We start from the raw sequence: 20,064 nt of genomic DNA, 5'->3' as shown, positions 1-20,064 counted from the left end.
TCTGTGGCTGTCAAACAGGAAGTTTAAACTACATAATTAATGCTGCTTTTGGATGGGTGAATGAAATGGGAATAACAATGGCAGAATGGCTTTCTGGGGGTCAACTAGTCAACTTTTACTTTGGCATTTTAATTCTAGGGACTCAACATGTAAAGATTTATATCACTCAATATGTATTTTTGCACCCATATATCTTCAACCATTGTCTTGAAGGCTCTTAACAGTTTTATCACATAAAAACGACATACTGTTGCTATAGTTACCTTTTCAGGCGAACTCGATTTCTCAGCTGAAAACAATTTAGCAGCAGGTGAAAATTAGATAAGGTAGACTACCTTGCTACTGAAAATAATATAATTAGTTATTTATTTAGAAAACGACTGAGTGAAATTAACTACCCTCCCACAATAATTCGCACCCTTAACGCTCAACAATTATTTGATAATAGCTAGCTAACTACTATAGGCTACTTGTTGAAGTAATATAGTTTTTTTTTTCGTTCAGTGTTGTTTGAAACATTGTATATCAGATATTCTTGGTTATATTTTCATTTACTGACCTGTAGCTGAACGAAACCAACATTTTAATCATAGAATGCGTGAGTTCAGCTAATGAATGGTCTTGCGTAAATCTGCGTAATGTTTGTCAACTCCAGCGCATTTTGACTCTTCTGACAGAAGCAGCAGCGGAGGGCGACGTCACGCGTCACGTGGTGAAGTTTGGGACTGGGCTTCACAACGCGACCTCAATAGTTGCGTAGCGAGGGTGATACACCGCCATGTGGTCTGATTGATGTGTCAAAGCACATCATGAGCGCACGAATTGCAATATTGTACAGTGCAAACTGAACGACAGTAAAACAGCTTGGGAAGTGGCCTTTTACATTTTAATTTTTTTCCGAAGCCTGTTGTTACAGTTTTTCACGCCTTGCTTTGCTGCCTTGTCTTTTGTCTTATGGAACAAAGCGCTTATGCACACCTGCCAGAGAAGATAATAACGACCAGCAAACGGTAAGGATTCAGCAACATTAAAATGCACTGACTAATTATCCATTAAATGGGCCTACATTAAATTAATATGAATCTTTATTTGATGAGTGTGAATTGGGAAAAAAAACATACAGACCTGATTTATTCTGGATACTAACTGTATATGTATTCTTTGATTTTAAATATATGAAAAAGATAATTAAAAAGATATCATACAATGGGAAATCGTTATGAACAGCGCTCTGGTTCCTTTAAGGAGGAGTTGGCCACTGTTTAATAGAAGAGCCAGTTTTGAATGATCGGATCGATTCGGTGTGAGTTATCATCTGGAATTCTTCATTAAAACTGGGATCTATGAGCGGGAAAGCGTTACTAAAGACGAAAGAAGATAAGGATGCAACCAAGGGTAAGACATCACATATATGTCTTTTTACTTAAACCTTTTTTCCCTCTCCATGTATTGACATCAATTTGTTGTTGTTCATAATTACGCGCAAAAGGCGCACGTTGGAAGCCATTGATAGTTCTGGTTATGCAGGCGGTTACAATTAATGGGCCGATGTCAAGCATTGCACGGAAAATCATTAAAAATTGATTCCCTCGACGCTAGTAGCCGATCTATTAGGCCTCTACAAAGAGAGCAACTTAACATTAAATTATAAAAATATGTTCGCGTTTAAGCTTAAAGATACACCTAACCAACAAGTGTGATGTTTATTTTGCGATCATATTTGCGGTGGTGCGGTCACTTTAAATCTACTTTAACAGCTGAGCGCGCTTCACGAGAAGCAAAAATAGCTTTCCACTCTTCTCACGTTTTACCTCAAAACAACAATGGCTTTTATTAAACAAACGTTCTTTTGATAAAACGTATAGATAGCAAGAAAATTATTATACATGTATTTATTTCCTTTTCTTTTTATTGAGCGTGATATAGGCACTCTCCGCGCTTCAGTTCACGGATGTAGGCTGGGTACCTATTGCCATGGAGACAAAGAGGCGGAGAGGCTGCCTTATTAAAAATACATATCATGCTGTATAAGGCAGATGTATTCTGTTTTTAGTGTCTACAGTGGTTCTTTCACTGGAAATAAATTGCATAACATTTTATATAAGGTCAACAAGCATTAAAGTGCATGCCTGATTTTTTAGCCTATATATGTGTGTTGTGTGGTTGGGCCATAAGTAATAATAGCTTCACAAACCCCTGAGAGGGAGCTGTAAATGCCAGTGCTGAGGATTACGTTTGATTAAGTTGTTACAGGAAAAACTCATTAAAGTTTATTACGTCATGGAATGATCTACACATCTATACTGAGGCCATGTTAAATGAGGGGTCATTAAAAAGACATAGCTTTTAATTATATTTAATAGACCTTTGGGGATTCAGCCTAAATGAAAGATTAAGCTTCTGCTGAGTTTTAATTGAACACCGTTTATTTAGAACACCTTCATTAAGTGTTAATTCTGTATGTCACCATTTGCGTCCAAGTTTTTTAGTTTTACTTCAAAGATACATCGTTAACACTTTACAATAACGTTCCATTTATGAGTTAGAAAAATACTTCTATACCCAGTTTCACAGACAAGGCTTAGAGGGATAGTTCACCCAAAAATTCTGTCATCATTTACTCACCCTCAAGTTGTTCCAAACCTGTATAAATTTCTTTGTTCTGCTGTACACAAAGGAAGATATCTGGAAGAATGTTTGTAACCAAGCAGATTTTGCCCCCCATTGACTACATAGTACTTTTTCCCCTATGGCAGTCAATGGGGGGCGAAATCTGCTTGGTTACAAAAATTCTTCCAAATATCTTCCTTTGTGTACAGCAGAACAAAGAAATGTATACATGTTTGGAACAACTTGAGGGTGAGTAAATGATGACAACATTTTTAATTTGATTTTGATTTTTAAGTTAATTTTATTATAATTTTTAAGCCATTATACTGTGGCATTTCTAAAGCTCAAATTGCCCGTCTTCAACTGGTCCAAAATGCTGCCTCTAGATTTCTTCTAAAAAAGAAAAAAAGGGATCATGCCACTCCACTTTTAAAGGCCCTTCATTGGTTGCCTGTTCAATTTAGAATACATTTTAAAATCTTTTTTTTTTTTTTTTTTTTATCATTACACAATCAAGCACCCGGCTACCTGAATTGCTGCATCACTACATCCCCTCGAGAAGCCTAAGATCTGGTGACCAGAACCTTCTTTTAATCCCTCACTCCAGACTTAAGCATAGAGGTGACCGTGCCTAATCGGTCCTCGCCTCTGGAATGACTTGCCAGTGGAGATCCGAATGGCCCCTAGTCTAACCATTTTTAAGTCTCTTCTAAAAACCCATCTGTTTTCATTGGCCTATTAGGTTTTATATTCCTGCCTATTATATTTCCTATTTGTGTTTTATTTCTTTTTTTCTGGTTCTTTGTTATAGTATGTTTTATGTGATCTTACTGCTCTTATGATGCTGTTTCTCTTGTGAAGCACTTTGGTCAGTCTTGTGGCTGTTTTAAATGTGCTATATAAACTTGAATCTTGAATTTTCATTTTTGGGTGAACTATCCCTTTAAGACTAGTCCCAGACTAAAATGCATGTTTGAGCTGTTTTAACTAAAAACAACTTATAATATGTCACTGCCATTGTTTTGTCTCAAGATGCGCACAGTAATGTTTTATTCTTAGGCATGTTTATAAAAGCTACTTAAATATACTAATTGAACTAAGGCCTAATCCTGCCTTAATCTAAAGGCTGATTTATACTTCTGCGTCGAGAGTACGCCGTAGCAACGGCGTAGGCTGTGCGTAGCACGCGTAGCCTACGACGTAGCCTGACATGCACCTCTTCAAAAATGTAACAACGCGTCAATTCTACGCGGACCGCAAGCGCTCTGATTGGTCTGCTAGAACCCCTCCCTCGGGTCAAAAAACTGACTTGGAGCAACAGGAGAAGAGTGACCGCTTTCAACATCCATATGAATGAAAAACACTCTGTTTCAGAGGACACATGAAGTCAAAATGCAACAAAAGTCATTACCTATTTGCCGCTTCTCTGCCGTTTCTGTTTGCAAGCTTCTCTGACAACATACATGACGAGCTGCTTCTTGCCTCGGCTTTTGTTTTGATACTCAACATGACCGCGGACACTGCCTACAACAACGACGCAGAAGTATAAATGAAATAGCCTACGGCGTTGAGGCTCCGGCGTAGGTCCGACGCTGAAGTATAAATCAGCCTTAAGCCCATAGACGTTAGAACAGGGGGGGCCCTTTAGTGAAGTGGCGCGGCGAGCTTCTGGGACGCTTCTCAAACGCACCGCGGCGCGGCTGGTGTAAACACGAGCATTGACTAGAGTGGCCGCGAATCAGCTCCGGTAGCCGCGTCGCAGCCGTAACGCGCCGCACACGCGTGCAGTGTAAACGAGGCTTAACACGTACAGACTCCATGTAGGCCTATGATTCGCTCTTTTGTTGTTCTGTTTTCTTTCAGGATCAAAAATACAACAAATGAAAGCGTTTATCTGTATTTCCGACTGATGAGAACTATGCATATACATTCATAAATCAGTAAAATTTTGTATTTTATTATGAGATATTTTATTCTAATGTGATCAGTGACTCAAGCACTGATGGACCAAAGAGCGCGCATTTCGACATTTGCAGTAAAAACTTGAAATATAAATTCTCAGAAAATGCATTTAATACCAATATATTGAAACGTCTGTTTATATGCTCCATTAATAAAGGAGTCCAGACATTGGAAAAATATCAGTCCACATGCGTTTTATATTTAATATGAGGGAAATAGACATGCATGCATGCGTGACACAAAAAAAATCTTTAACTTTTAGGTAGCAAAATATTTTGTAGTAATTCTGTCAATTACACTAAGGTTATTACATTGTCTGCTATATATTTGCTTCTTATTTATTAAATACGGGCAATTGATTGATAAAACATTGATCAAAATTAAGATACAATTTATACAAAACGAATATCTTTTAAAAAGAGTTTTCTATAAAACAAAACTTAATGAAGTCGTCAAAATCATGTTTTACCAAAAACAGCGCCGTTGCTAGGAGGGCGCCAGCGCCTCTGCCTTTCAGCGCCTATGCCTCGCGAGTGGATGATAGCCCTGAAGACGCCTAGCAATGATATACCTTTAGTGGTAGTATACCTTTAGTTAAGTTATACCTTAAGAGTCCCCCCCCCTCCCCAGACGAATCCCGCCCCCCCTCTCACAATATAGTTCCAACGTCCCTGCTTAAGCCCTGTCTGTGAAACCGAAAAATTTTAATTTTATAATTTACTAATATATTACTAAAATCAAAAGTTGTATTAATCAATATTATTTAAGGGACCCGAGCTTACATGAACAAACAATGTTCTTAAAGATGAATAGATACTGTAACAAATGTAGGCTATTGCTCATTTTTAGTTAATAGTCAATGCATTAACTAATGTTAACTATTGTAAAGTGTTATCGATACATCGTATACTGTGATATTGATACTAATAACATTGATTTTCCATGTTGAAGCCTCAGTGATTTACACTTTGTAACCTCATAAAAGTGACAAGAATTCAGTATATGTGATCTACTATATAAATGCTCCACCCAAGATGTGTAAACAAATAATACAAAAAATAAAATATTTTTTACAAATGTAATTACAGGTAGGCTATATAAAAAATCATGCTATGCATTATGTTGGACTGTCTGAAAAATATGTTTTTTCCCTTTGTTTTTGCAGTTTGTATCATTACAAACTATATTGTAGGCTATATGTGAAATTTACATGTGTATGTGTAATTGCATGACTAATTATTCAGTCTTAGATAGCCTAATACTTTGATGTGTTCAGCTAAGTATCTAATTAGTTTTGTCATGATTGAAAACATGACACTTTAAGTTAATACTGTTGTAGATTTAGTGCAGAAGATACAGTGTAGTTATAACTACATCCATGGCTTTACCACCAGATGTCAGTATCATCTTTCCAAACTTATTTGGTCTATTTGCCTTTCGGCCTCCCTCTGTGTGTGTACGTGCACGGTTGCATGCGTCATTATAGTGTAAATACGATTTATGTATTTTTGTCATACCAGAATTTTTCCTAATACTTGTTGTTCTGTCACTATCTTGAAGTATACACAGTTCAAGATGGAAAGGAGTACATTCTGTTGCGGGCGGAGTCAACTCAGTCTCTTGCAGTAGATCAGAAAGAAAACTCACCCTTTCATAGTAAATGTCAGGAGCTCTTTTGCTGTCCATTCTGGAAACTCTTCGTTCTAAAGAAAAAAGAAATCCCTGAAGGTTTGTCGAGATGAGAGGTTTATCGGTTCTGCCTGCCTAGCACCTTCAATGATAATTTCACGAAAGAGTGTTCTTTGATAACGAAAGACCAGCATTAACATTGTTTTTATTATAAAACACATTAAAAAAAACACACACACCGTACTAACCCACCGGAAATAGCATGCGTTGTAAATGTTCTATATTGCAACGCATGCTATTGTTTCAGTGCACAATGTACCAGTGCTGTTATGAATTTGAATGAACTGTATTATGTTCTTTCGGTTGGACTTTCTGTCTCTGAATAGTAAGGGAATGTTTTCACGTCTAGGCCCGCACAAGTTCTTGTTACTCCTGCATGTGTACACTAACTGTATTTCAAACCCAGGTCTGTTTTATTGTGCACTTCATGAACGTTTGGATGTGGTGATGATGATGATGATGATGTGCCCAATGTTCTCTCTCAGCCCATTTCACATCTTTTAGCGCCATCTTGTGGTGCGCTTTAAGATCAGCTTCATCAGGGTGGGGTTGTTATTTTCGCCCTCTCAACTGAAATGTGGCTGAGAACATAAGCACATTCAGTCATAAAAATAACCCAAAGAGATATTTTTATGACTTTGTGCCATAGAATCAAAGACTACAACTTTGTTTTCTCATCATAACAAGATCTGCATAAGTTCTGTAACCTGTTAGCGTTCCACTGTAGGCTACCACCCGTGGTACAAACACCAGACCTTAGGAATGCTAATGGGATAAACTATGAGGTCACTAATAGCCATAATAATTTAAATAGAGACTTTATGGTTATATTATTGCCTGGCGAATTCAATTCAGTTCCTAGATACAGAAACAATGGCGTTATATTTGTTAATAGCAGCACAGAAAATATAGAGTGTAGAAAAAAGTGCTTCATTTCAGGGTCCCTTATCTGTAGACATCAAGAAGTTACTATCACCAGAGATTAGATGTGCATGAGTAATATAGAGACTGCATAAGCATAATAGGATTACATAAAACACTTGTGTATGACAGTGACTTTGATACAATCTTAAAACTTACATTAGATTTGTTTGCTTTAGAAGAGCAGGAAAATATGCTTGGATGTGTTGCATGTTAGCTCAACACATAACAGGAAGGAAGGCCAGACTAATTCGATTCCCCTTGTTTGAGAAAAAATCCTGTTTCCTCATTACGCCGATATCTCATTAGTCTCTCTCTCTCTCTCTCTGAACATGTAGCTGGTTCGCTCTGCCGTTCTGGACTGTTCCCAAACTGTCCGTGCATGATTTTTGGAGCTTGTAAGCCAGCCATGTCTCTGATGCTTTTATTAATAAGAATAATATTTAGAAGCAGGGCTTTGAATCCAAATGAGGTTTATTCATTGGCCTGTTATTTTTCATGATCAATCAATAATACTGTAATCTGTTATTGACTATAATATGAATATATTGAGCATATACATCTTCAGGTTTGTGATTAGGATTCATTCACAAAGGTTTGAGAGTGTTTGCTCGCTCTACCCTCTTCTCTCCTCATCTTCTTGCTGTGAATGACCCTGAAGAGAATATTAGAGTTGGCATTATCTCAGATGCATCTGATGAATCATTGATAAGGCGCCTTAAACTCATAGTGGTCTGTCAATAACAGGCTATAATGATCTGCTATGATTGCCGGGCTGTGCTCTTTTAATGGACAGAATACTCATGAGAATTAGTTGAAAGTTCGCAACGCCCTTTTTCTTGCTTTGCACACTGTGAAGAAGTGCGAAAGAATAAAAGCCATCTCTGGATGCCTCTGAGAGTAGCATGGCGTTTCCCTTGAGAAGATCTGTATCAGGTACACTTTTAGATATCTGAAGATATCCAGTCAGGGGGCTTCTTTAAAAGGAGTTAGACAAATGAATGAGATTTACTGATAATATATAAGCTGATAATGGCATGTTTGAGTGGGTGAATGGGGTTGTTTGTAATTAACAGAGAGGCGTGGGTCATTAGTGCTGTCCGTGGTGCTGAAATCCACCAGCTCAACTGAACGTCAGCTTAAGTGGGTTGGAAGAGTTTTCTAGTTGTTTCAGCAAAGGAGGATTGCAGTTTTAAAAAACAAACCGTTTTGAAAAAAGTATATTTGTCTGCTGTTCATCAATGTAGTTGTTGGCACTATCCATCCTTGTAAAAATGTTTTGTTAGGTGATTTAGAAATGTGTTTGATGTGGTAACATCTTGAACTGGTTTTGGATGGACCATTCAGTGAAAAATATTATATAACATATTATTTAATCTTATTTAACTTATACAGTAAGGGTATTTTATGTAATATTATTATATATTTATATGTAAGATAATTCATGTAAACTTGCTGTAGATTTTTAGATATTTTATAAATACAAAGTATGAATTACCTTTAGTTACATTTATATTTAAAAAGACAATACTACATACTTTTATAGTAACATATTAGTGAAAACAAAATTAATTGATGATGAAAGAGGCGTTCCCAGAACTTCCTGTGTGAACCATCTTTTGTTTAGATATTATTTAAAAGAAAAAATAGTTTTACTGCATTATTTTAGTGATATGTATGTTGCACGTATGGTGTATGTGTATATGTATGTATGGTGTTTTGTCTTTGTGCTTGGTCTATGTTATTATCAGTTGCTGGAGAGGGCAATTTTTCATTGTTATGTGGCCTTATCCACATATTTTGCAGAAACAAACATATTTGAATACCACAAATTAGTTGGTAAATTAACGTTATGAATGAGATATGCAGTTATGAACTGTAAAATTGTAGTAATTGTATTTTAAGGTAAAGTTCTAGCAACCATAGGTTTTTTTTTATAGTTTATATATATATATATATGTAACAAAACAATTTTACAGTACACTCTTAAAAATAAAGGTTCCCACAGCTGGTTATCGCAGCAATGCCATAGAAGAACCATTTTTGGTTCTCCAAATGAACCTTTCAGTGAACCATTTTTCTTACTGTAAAGAACATTTTAATAATCTAAAGAACCTTTTTTCACTATAAAGAACCTTTTTTGTAGTAAACGTGTTCCATGGATGTTTAAGGTTCTTCATGAAACCAATAAAGAACCTTTATTTTTAAGAGTGCATAATTCTACAAAACAAAACAAAATATGTTATAAATAAAAAACTATGAATGAGTTGGATTATATGTGCCAAAAAGGCCACTCCTCATTACAGGAGGCTCTAATGTTGCCTGTTTATACACGGCGGCTTGTTGAAGACCACAGTCACGTCTCTGGGGCTGTCTGTCACCATGCAGCCGCTGAAGCCGTGCTGCTGCAGGAGCTACTGCGAGGAGAACGAGCTGCTGCTGCTGCTGCTGCAATCCAGCCTAGTGTCGAAAAGAGGGCAGTCTGGAATCTCCGCACTGGTGGATGTGGATATTTTTCTTTCATGGATCATATTGCTGACACCTGAGTTTAAATTCTGTTTCCTACGCCTCTGAATTTCCATATTTTGGGCGGTCTTGGGGAACGAGGACGGGGAATCTGTTGAGTACCTATGCAGATCTCCACTGCTGAAAACATGAGCGCATCTGCAGGGGAAGCCGATTAATCTACTCAACTTCAATTAAAGGCTGCGTTATTGAAAGGCGGGGACCTCTTGCTCACAATTTTCCAGCACAATTCCTCCCCTCTCTTTCTCACATGAAGACAATATTTAATTATTTCCTCAGCGGCGTTGTGTTAACAGGTGCCCGTTTTTCTGAATCAGCGCATGGCTTAGTAAAGCTTTGGATCATGGCACAATGGCACGCGTTTCTCTCTCAAACAAACGCGCAACAAAAAGGCAACATTTTCTAGAAGACAGCTTTTTTTCCCCGGAGAGAAAAAGAGGAGCTGCTGTCCGGGATCTGCTGCACCATGTCAGGGCACAACAGCCGACGCTGAACGAAGCGGTTGTGAGGGCTTCAAACCAAATGATTTGTCAATAAAAAATATGCTCATTCTTGTGGGGACAACGGTGGACTTCTGAAATGACCATTACGCAGTCCGTCATGGAGTATTGATTTTTCTTCCTTACTGACAATGTTCTGAGCACACAGGACTTTAATATACACAACATATGGTCATTTTTAATCTGGGACGCGTCGCCACAACAAAACGCCAAACTGGCTACAGCCGCAGCGATCGCCAGCTCCCTCATTCGGCAGAAGAGGCAGGCGAGGGAGCGGGAGAAAGCCAATGCCAACCGCTGCGCCAGCAGCCCCAATAAGAGCATTGGGAACTGCGAGAAGCCCAGCAAGCTCAACTTGTTCTCACGCGTCAAACTCTTCGGCTCTAAGAAACGCAAGAGAAGACGGCCAGGTCTGATGTTATGTGTGTTCTTTTTTATCAGACTTTACCCAGATAGCCATGTCCATCGATCATCGTCATCATCCTCATCCTCATCACAGTTGACTGAATTAAGAAAACATGAGTACACTTTGCTCTATCTTTAACTCCTTATATGAACGAGTCTGAACTGTACTAAGATCCGCTGCGCAAAGTAACAAGACAAGGATTTCACACTTCACTGCTTTTGAGGCTTCTCTCTGTGCTAGAGCTGATGTTGCAATATCACCAGGGCACACAGATCCTCACTTGTTCTACACTACATGTCATGCAGTCTGAATCAGAGATCGGGCTAAACACAGATCTGTGGCACTCTTTAGGTTATGCTGACTTTCATTTGATGGATTTCTATTGCCAATATTGAGTATTTGTTGGTAATATATATATATATATATATATATATATATATATATATATATATATATATATATATATATATATATGTGTGTCGTTGATATGATCACTGGTTGGTCTTCAGTGTTTTTCACTTTTTATTCAGCAATAAATAATAAATGTTGAATTTATGAATTAATATAGTTGGTTTCTGGGTGGTAGGTTGGAGGTTTTGTTGGGTCACAGAAAATGTGCTTTGCAACATGCAAAATAACAAACAAAAAAAAACTTTAAAATATATGTTAAATTATATATTCTGTTGAGATATTCATGCTCGAAGCTTTGAAAATACAACCACTTACAAGTGAAAGCAGTACAAAACTAAATGTGACCCTGGACCACAAAACCAGTCATAAAGGTCAACCATTTTGTATACATCACCTGAAGGCCGAATAAATAAGTTTTCCATTGATGTATGGTTTGTTAGGATAGGACAATATTTGGTCGAGATACAACTATTTGAAAATATGGAATCTGAGGGTGCAAAAACATCAAAATACTGAGAAAATTGCCTTTAAAGTTGTCCAGCTGAAGTCCTTGGCAATCCATATTTTTGTTGTAGGAAATTTACAAAATATCTTCATGGAACATGATCTTTACTTAATATCCTAATGATTTTTGGCATAAAAGAAAAATCGATAATTTTGACAATGTATTGTTGGCTATTGCAAAAAATATACCCATATGACTCATGACTGGTTTTGTGGTCCAGGGTCACAAATTAGAAATGTAAAATATTATTAATAATAGTAACATAAATAACAGAAGCAAATACATAGTAAAGAATATTCAAAAATATTATTTAATATGACTGAACCTGACTACTTTGGTCAATGAAAATAATTGTAAGTGTCAGGTCAAGTAGAACTGTCTCTTAAAGGTAACAACTGCGTAGGTGGGGAAATGGCAATTACTATAATTAATTGTCTGGAAAATTGTTTGTGACTGAAACTATTATTTTAAAGCATCATCAAATATCAATAGCACAGAATTGATAAACATTAATGTGATTCGTGCTCTCGTTGCTCCTTTTGTTTTTGCATCTTGTATACAGTGAGGTAATAAAGTTTTTTAACTCATAAATTCAGAGCCGTTTAGCGTTAATCAGAATATTACAGAAATGCATGTTATATAAGCCATAGTTATCTGTCACCTAAACACCGAGGAATGCTTGCCAAATGCCTGGGTCCCGTTGGCACCAGCACTCACTATGTTTTCACAATGCACATTTTATGGTTTTCCAACCGTCATTTCTTGGCTTTCACAAGCTGTGCCTTTGTTCTGAATGTTCTTCTTCACCTCATGCAATGTGTTGTTGGATGCCCTCCCTTTCCCCCTCTTCCTAAATTGTGTTGTCTCAATTCCACAGAGCCTCAGCTCAAGGGGATAGTCACCAAGCTCTACAGTCGACAAGGCTTTCATCTACAACTCCAAGCTGATGGGACCATCGATGGTACAAAAGAGGAAGATAATAGCTATGGTCCGTTCACTACGCGCAACATGTTTAAACACGACTGACTGAGCCTACACGCTTCTTTCCCATGGGTTCAATTCTGTTTTGTTGTACTGTAACTTCACAGCTATTTTCAACCTCATCCCTGTTGGACTGCGGGTGGTGGCTATACAGGGCGTTCAGACCAAGCTCTACCTGGCCATGAACAACGAAGGCTACCTGTACACCTCTGTAAGTATGCTGATCTCTTCATACTGCATCTTTGTGAGTCCCTCCTACACATTGTGGGCTCTTCTGAGATCAGGGCAGTAGTAAACATCCCACATTCTATGTCTTAGACAGCATCATGGATGCCTGAGGATCCAAGCTGTTAACTTAAAGGTTGCAGGTTGGATTCCAGACAGCGAGCGATCGATAGACTGAAGAGTTAATGAGATCCAACTCCTGCCCAAACACCATCTGCCTCTTATTTATCACAGCATTGTATCGTGATCATATTCAAAGAAGAGATAATGGCATATTTAGACATTCTTGTTAGCGCCTCGCATTCACACAAAGATAATTCACACTTCATGTAATTGCTTTGTATTTGGACTATCTATAGAACGCTCTTGGGAGATGATGCATCATCATACCCAAGGTTTTCCGCCTGATATCTACTCTGCAGTTTTTAAATATGGAGAAATCACAATAATGCTCTAATGGATATTCTGCTTTGTGAGTGCCTCCCTCGCCTCGTTCCTTTGATTAAATGTGCTTTGGCGACATGAATTATTTAGTGCTGTGCCAATAAGTGCTTCTGTCAATTCAAAATGGACATTTCGAGCAACATTGCTGGCATTAGAACGCTAAAGATTTGCAGTGTCGCTTGAAACTTTTGGCCAGGTCTGTGATTTTACTATGCGGGAACAGTTGAAACTGTACTTTTCCATTTCAACTGTGTGGGTTCATGTCTGACTGCCCACAGGAATACTCAAACTCGCACCCATGGTCGTGCCGGTATACACGTATCTCCTTGTTGAGTTTGAGAGGTTGTTTTCCCCAGGATGAATGTATTGATCTGCAGGAATGAGTCAAAGTGGTTCGGGCCTCAGGAGTTTAATGATAATCAATCTACACCACAAACTAGATGGGGTGGCGTGCTACCACGTTTAGACCGCTTATTACGGTTCCAATCACTGGAATTTACTTTCAGGTTTAAAGACAAATCACGATGAGGTGATGTGTGGATATTGATGGAGGCTGGTCCTGGACCGTCTTCAGCTCAAATTTGTCTGCTCTTGCTTTCTTCATCTCTCCCGCGCACACACATTTTTTTTTCTCTCTCTCTCTTATGCAAATACTCCTCCACAAACATGTAAGAATAATTCTCTATTGTCTCTTATGTCTCTGTTGTCTTTTCTGCCCATTTCACTCTCACAGGAGCACTTCACGCCAGAGTGCAAATTCAAAGAGTCAGTGTTTGAGAACTATTACGTGACCTACTCATCAATGATCTATCGGCAGCAGCAGTCAGGCCGAGGCTGGTACCTGGGTCTCAACAAAGAGGGTCAAATCATGAAGGGCAACCATGTAAAGAAGACCAAGCCGGCTGCACACTTCATCCCCAAACCTCTCAAAGGTTCGTTCAAGCACAGATCGTCGGGCTGATGGCTTTCTAAAAATATCTACTTTAGATTGAGGATATATTGGCTGATTGTAGCACTAGCATTCAAGTAGCTTGCTGGCTTTCAGCACGTATCTGCAGTTGTTTGGTCTTATTGCTTTATAAAAAGATGAAAATGCAGATGTGTTGGAAGCGCATGTTTGTATTGTAGAAAGTTAAATTGCATAACCGTGGTCATACTCAAGGGGTGTCTGTGCTATTAAAGTGGTTAAACTGGTATAAGCACTGTAAAGATGTCAGTTTAACTAAGTTTTATCAGACATTTTATTGGACACTGACTTAAAGTTAATCTTTACAAAAATCTTACATAATATTATGTAATCTTATCTGAACATTATAATGTTGTGATTCCTAAATTCTAGGTAGGTTTTAGTTTTTAATGTTTTATATTTAATTCTTTTAGAAAAAATACAATAAAATGTTAATATTAACTTTTTATGGGTTATTGGCCATGATATGAAATTAATTACTGCATTTACTAGCATCTTAATATCAATCCCTAACTCTCAAATATCGCTCTCCCAACAGACCATAAAAGACATAGTTAAGCATAGGCGCACTTTTTTGCCCTGAGAAATAGTTTTTCCTATTTTCTCCTTAAATTAAAGTGGTGCCTTTCTTTCTCAGAACTGGCTAAATCCGAGGGGAAATCAAAAACTGCAGCTGCTTGTGTGCAGTCATAAGTGAAGCTAAGATGACTAGACATTAGTCTGCTTGAAATGAGCATGGGAGCTCCATGCAATTAGATTTAAAACAAAGTTATGTTATATTAGAACAATGTGCAGAACAAAATAATTTTTTACTGCAATCAGGTGCTGTATATTGTACTTACCTGGAACTTGTCAAATGATGATGTTCCGTTCCGACAAACAACAGACCAGAAGTCATTCATTTCCAGTTGGAGAGTATAATAAGGGAGCTGAGTGGATTTCCGATCATATATGCGTATGTGGAATTTTTGGTTCCTTTTTAATCTTTGGTTGTGTTGAAAAATATTTGAACTTTTGCAGCTAGACCAAATGCGACCGCCTGACCGGATGTGATGTAATCAAAACTATGAGCACAAATGAGAATTACCAATATTTTCCCACCAAAACGTATTGCTTTAAAACACTATTTCTTTTTAAATGATCGATTATGAATAATTATGTCAGAATGTCAGATATTTACGTTGATTATACCTAGAAAACCTACTATGTTTTTCTTTCTCACTGTATTCATCGGTCAGTTGTTTTGTGTGGATATATTCATACATTCATTATTCAATCATTTTACAGCCAAAAATGAGACAAACTTATGCGAATATTGTAGATGGAGTAGGAACACCTAAAATACTCTGAATGTGTTCAATGTTGCATTGCTGTTTAGTGCGAAACTGAACCGCTTGGTTCTTTTTAGTGAATCAAAAACATTAAAGGATTAGTCCACTTTTAAATACACTTTTCCTGATAAATTTACTCACCCCCACGTCATCCAAGATGTTCATGTCTTTCTTTCGTCAGTCGAAAAAGAAATTAAGGTTTTTGAGGAAAACATTCCAGGATTTTTCTCCTTACAGTGGATTTCAATGGCTACCAAAAGATTGAAGGTCAAAATTACAGTTTCAGTGCAGCTTCAAGGGCTTTAAACGATACCAGATGAGTAATAAGGGTCTTATCTAGCGAATCGATCGGTCATTTTCGAAAAAAATACAACCGTTTATGCTTTATAAACAAAATATCGCCTTGAACGTACTTTCCGCTTCCGCATTCTTCATAACGCTTACGCTGAATGTCCTACGCCTTCCCTATTCAAGTTACGGAAAAAAACGAAACTGGCGCCGCGTTCGTTCCGTAAGTAGAATAGGGAAGGCGTAGAACATTCAGCGTAAGCGTTATGAAGAATGCGGAATGCGGTATTTTTTCCGAAAATGATCGATCGATTCGCTAGATAAGACCCTTATTACTCATCTGGTTTCGTTTAAAGCCCTTGAAGCTGCACTGAAACTGTAATTTTGACCTTCAATATGTTGGTACCCATTGAAATCCACTGTAAGGAGAAAAATCCTGGAATGTTTTCCTCAAAAACCTTAATTTCTTTTCGACTGACGAAAGAAAGACATGAACATCTTGGATGACATGGGGGTGAGTAAATTTATCAGGAAAAGTGTATTTAAAAGTGGACTAATCCTTTAAGCGCATCCAGTTCCGGGCTAACAGTTCCGGTTTCTTTTTAGTGAATCAAAAACAGAGCCTGCGTCCCAGTGTGCATACTATCCATCCTAAATAGTATGTGACACTAGTAATATTCAATACTATTTAGGGTGGACAGGGTGGATAGTATGCACATTGGGATGCAGGGAGAGTTTGACTACTAAAATGTCATTCCTGACCCAAAGACTGGTATGAAAATTTATTTTTAGTTAATCGCAAACAATTGTGAATCAGCATTTTTTATTTTATAAAAAGATATATATATGAAGTATGTTCCCACATTTGATGTTATTATGTTCATTTTATGTTCTTTCAAATGTTTCTTCCTTATATTCAAAAGAATTAGTAAAAGAACCATTAAAGATTCAGAAGCATTCAATTTCTTGTGATTCCCATCCCTAGTGCTGTGTAGACACTAATAGAAGTTATTGATTTACTAATAAAGAGACAAGCTTGCTAGAATCTGAACATGAGACTCATGAGGCCTGTTACTTGTGTCTCCCCAGTTGCTATGTACAGAGAGCCATCGCTCCACGATCTGACTGAGTTCTCCCGTTCCGGAAGTGGTACTCCGACCAAGAGCCGCAGCGCCTCGGCCATGCTCAACGGTGGCAAGACTCTAAGCCACAATGAGTCAACATAACCGCAGGGCACACCTGCGGTCTGCTGCTGTACAGCTGCTGGACTCGACCATCAACTAAACAGCACAAATGCGTTTACAAGAGTGCGGTGAAACTCTTAGCTGGTCGCTAGCTAGTGTTTCCTGAAATCACTGTGATGAGAACACAAGTGCAAACCTACATTGTACAATCTTCTGCAGGTCAACCTCCTGAGACAAACTAACCAAGCCATCTTATTGATGTAGGGGTCTGCCTCCGTTTGCGGTGATCCCTGTTTCCATGTGTAGCATACAGAGCTGTGGTTCTACCCCGTGGCGTTGTCACAAAATCTTCTAGAACTTTTGTGTTTTGCTTCATTTCTTCTTAGGAATGCCAACTCCATAGTGCTGAGTCAACTACAACTTGACAATAGCAGCTTGTGCGACCCATTTATCGGTATATAGAGGCAGAAATCCCAAAGGTGTTGGACATATGATACAAGTCTTTCAGCTCAGCTTTTTTGAGGCAGCAGTTCATTGTTGTGTGCTTTTTAGACAAGGCGTTTTGCTCCTTGCTTCTCTTTTTCTGTCTTTTCAGCGCCACCCCCCATTGTTATTCTGCAAATTAAACAGATTTAGGGTTCGGTCTGTCTGCACACCAAAGATGTCATTAGTCTCTTTGTATGGAGGTAAGTCAATTTGTGTAATTTCAGCTCCCTCAGACAGATGGTTGAGAAAACCGCAAGAGTGAATGTCATTTAGTCAGAGGAAATGTATTCAGGATAGATAAAGGCTACTCGCTGTGCGTCCCTGCTTTTTTTTGTCTGTTTATGTCTTCCTTTACTTCCCTTCTAATTTGGGAACCCAGCATCTTGGAGAAGTGTCAAATCAGAAAATGTTAAATTATTGATTAACATCAGATTTCCGTTACGTAAAAACAGGTCAGGCTTTTTTTCACACCCCTCTTTTTGGTAAAACGTAATGAAAGCCAAGCAAGAGAAAGCTTCCATTGCTTTAACGGGGCTAAATCAGCATACGTAAATAACTCGTGTATGAAACTACATTCTTCTAGTTCTTCTTTCTAGTCTTCAGTGGTCAGGCAGGTTATAATTTTGATCAAAATCCTCTTCTGTTGTATGTATGTATGTATGAAGCATATTTAATGCATGGGGGACAATGGACGCTGCATGTTGTGTGGCTATTTATATTAACTACAATATGGAACCATGTGCTCTAATGGATACTGGTGTAAAATACAAATGTATATAAATGCATTTTATCTTGCTACCCGCCCGTTTATTATTTGTTGTACATTTAAGAAGCTGCACTGAATAAAATGTTTTGTATGTTCAGAGCACGTTTGATTATGTGTTAAGTGACTCTTCTTCAAAACGATACTAACAAATACAAGAGTATGTGACAACCCAACATTAAAAAAGCAAACATTTTACAAATACAAATCCCCAGAAATATTCATACTGAAATGAAATATAAATATAAAAATATGCATTAAATATGTAATATAAAATAAAATAATAAAAATAAAAAGTAAGTAAAAGGTTTTAAGTATAAAATAAATACATACATACATATACAGTGTATTTGTTAAGGGGCATAAACAGGATGTTTGTGTTTATGAATGTATTTATTAGTTAGAGACAAAGGACGTATCTCTTTTATGGCAGATAATAACCCCAAAGCTCTTACATAAAATAAAATATGTAAAATAAAAATAAAAAATTCTCAATATTTTGCGTATACACCAAATGTCACCAATATATCCCATTGCAGACTTGAATAATATTAAAATGATCACAGGTGACCTTAGTTTTAAACATGTTACAGAAAAATGCAATTATTAGACACCTCTCTGGAACACTAGATTCTGATTGGCCAATCACTGCCCATCATAAAGACTGGCTGACTGTATATTATTGATTGCATTTTTAATAACATCATTTAATTATTAACTGACAGATATAACGACAACAGTAGCAAATAACTTTACATAAAAAGTGACTTCAATTAAATGATGCATTTGTTGTTCTGTACCAGTTTGTCAGTGAAACTCTTCACACCCTTTAAATATGCAGATTCTGTGACATTCAGAACTCCTCAGGAACATACTCAATGTTCATTTTGGAACCGCAGTGCATAAACAGTAGTGAATTCATCTGAATTTAAAACATAACTCCTGAATAAACATCAGGTCAGCAAGCACAGTTTGATTTTTAAGTAGATAGTTCTACCTGCTTTTATATTCATGAATTCATATTGATGAAGACACCGAGAATGAAGAAATTGATTTTGTTGTGCGTTGCTTCACTGGAGTGGTGTAATGAAACCTTGATCATGTCTAATGCATAACCTATGGGGAGACCATTGGAAATGTTGTTTAATGTACTGTAAATGGACATGATATAGGCCTCATTTAAATGCCATCCAACTCTCTTTAACTCAGATGTGATCAAACCATTTAATAATGTATATAGGGAGAATCAAATGGATAAGCACTGAAAATAAAGAAGGCAAGATGGCCTTGCTTGATTGTGTTTTCAAGATGTTCAAAACGCAATCAAGCATTTAAGACAGACCAATAGCAGCAGAAGAAAATGAAATTACAGAACATAGCTTCAACTTTAATTGTTTTTGGCTGTCATATACCAAAGAAAAAACATCAAAACAATTGTGATTCGTTGACTCCAAAGCTATAGGAACACTCAAATGCTCATTCAAGCACACAGGATGGTCACTTCAAGAATACATAATGTGCCTCAATAAGCTCCTTGGGTGAATCTGGGATGGTTACATCATCACTGCCCAGGCTAAGGCCATCAAGTCCTTAATATTTCATAACCTGAAATGAATTTTGAATGAACTGGGCTTTCATTCCCAATAAACCCCCTGAGATGGATTATTTGCCCCTGGGAAAGGTACTAAAGACTTTGCATTCATTAACATTCTTATAATTAAAATAGCATTACATGTGGTGCAGAGGATGTGACATCACCTGATTGGTAGCCAGATGGTGCCTGAACGAGAGGCACAAGCTGACTGATATGGAAGAGTGATGTGGGACGGATAGATGTGTAGATACTGAAGAAAGGAAATGAGATG

General features: G+C 37.5%; 1 protein-coding gene across 3 annotated transcripts; it reads left to right on the top strand.

Annotated features, from left to right (window-relative positions):
• Positions 1–542: 542 nt before the first annotated feature.
• fgf13b (fibroblast growth factor 13b) lies at positions 543–18,301 on the top strand. Of its 3 annotated transcripts, XM_048179388.1 has the most exons (7): positions 543–1,010; positions 1,246–1,395; positions 6,133–6,300; positions 12,408–12,518; positions 12,619–12,722; positions 13,914–14,112; positions 16,856–18,301. In XM_048179388.1, exons 2-7 carry the CDS (start codon positions 1,344–1,346, stop codon positions 16,990–16,992), a joined length of 771 nt encoding a protein of 256 aa, XP_048035345.1. In that variant the 5' UTR covers positions 543–1,010; positions 1,246–1,343; the 3' UTR covers positions 16,993–18,301. The 3 variants fall into 3 exon arrangements, with proteins under 3 accessions (XP_048035345.1, XP_048035336.1, XP_048035329.1); XM_048179379.1 differs by lacking the exon at positions 6,133–6,300 and having other exon boundaries at positions 547–1,010; positions 1,249–1,395; XM_048179372.1 differs by lacking the exon at positions 6,133–6,300 and having other exon boundaries at positions 547–1,010.
• The last annotated feature ends 1,763 nt before the right edge of the window (positions 18,302–20,064 follow it).

The sequence above is a fragment of the Megalobrama amblycephala genome, linkage group LG2 (genome assembly GCF_018812025.1).
Source record: "Megalobrama amblycephala isolate DHTTF-2021 linkage group LG2, ASM1881202v1, whole genome shotgun sequence".
Classification (NCBI taxonomy): domain Eukaryota; kingdom Metazoa; phylum Chordata; class Actinopteri; order Cypriniformes; family Xenocyprididae; genus Megalobrama; species Megalobrama amblycephala.
The sequence above is the reverse complement of the archived record's forward strand: the minus strand, read 5'-3'. Positions and strand labels throughout refer to the sequence as shown.

What these genes read in the sequence shown, in the direction of transcription:
- fgf13b (XM_048179388.1), top strand. Translation starts at nt 1,344, where the DNA reads ATGAGCGGGAAAGCGTTACTAAAGACGAAAGAAGATAAGGATGCAACC. An exon ending in GAAAAAAGAAATCCCTGAAG is followed by an intron (nt 6,301 to 12,407) that starts GTTTGTCGAGAT and finishes TCAATTCCACAG; the next exon opens with AGCCTCAGCTCAAGGGGATA. An exon ending in CATCCCCAAACCTCTCAAAG is followed by an intron (nt 14,113 to 16,855) that starts GTTCGTTCAAGC and finishes GTGTCTCCCCAG; the next exon opens with TTGCTATGTACAGAGAGCCA.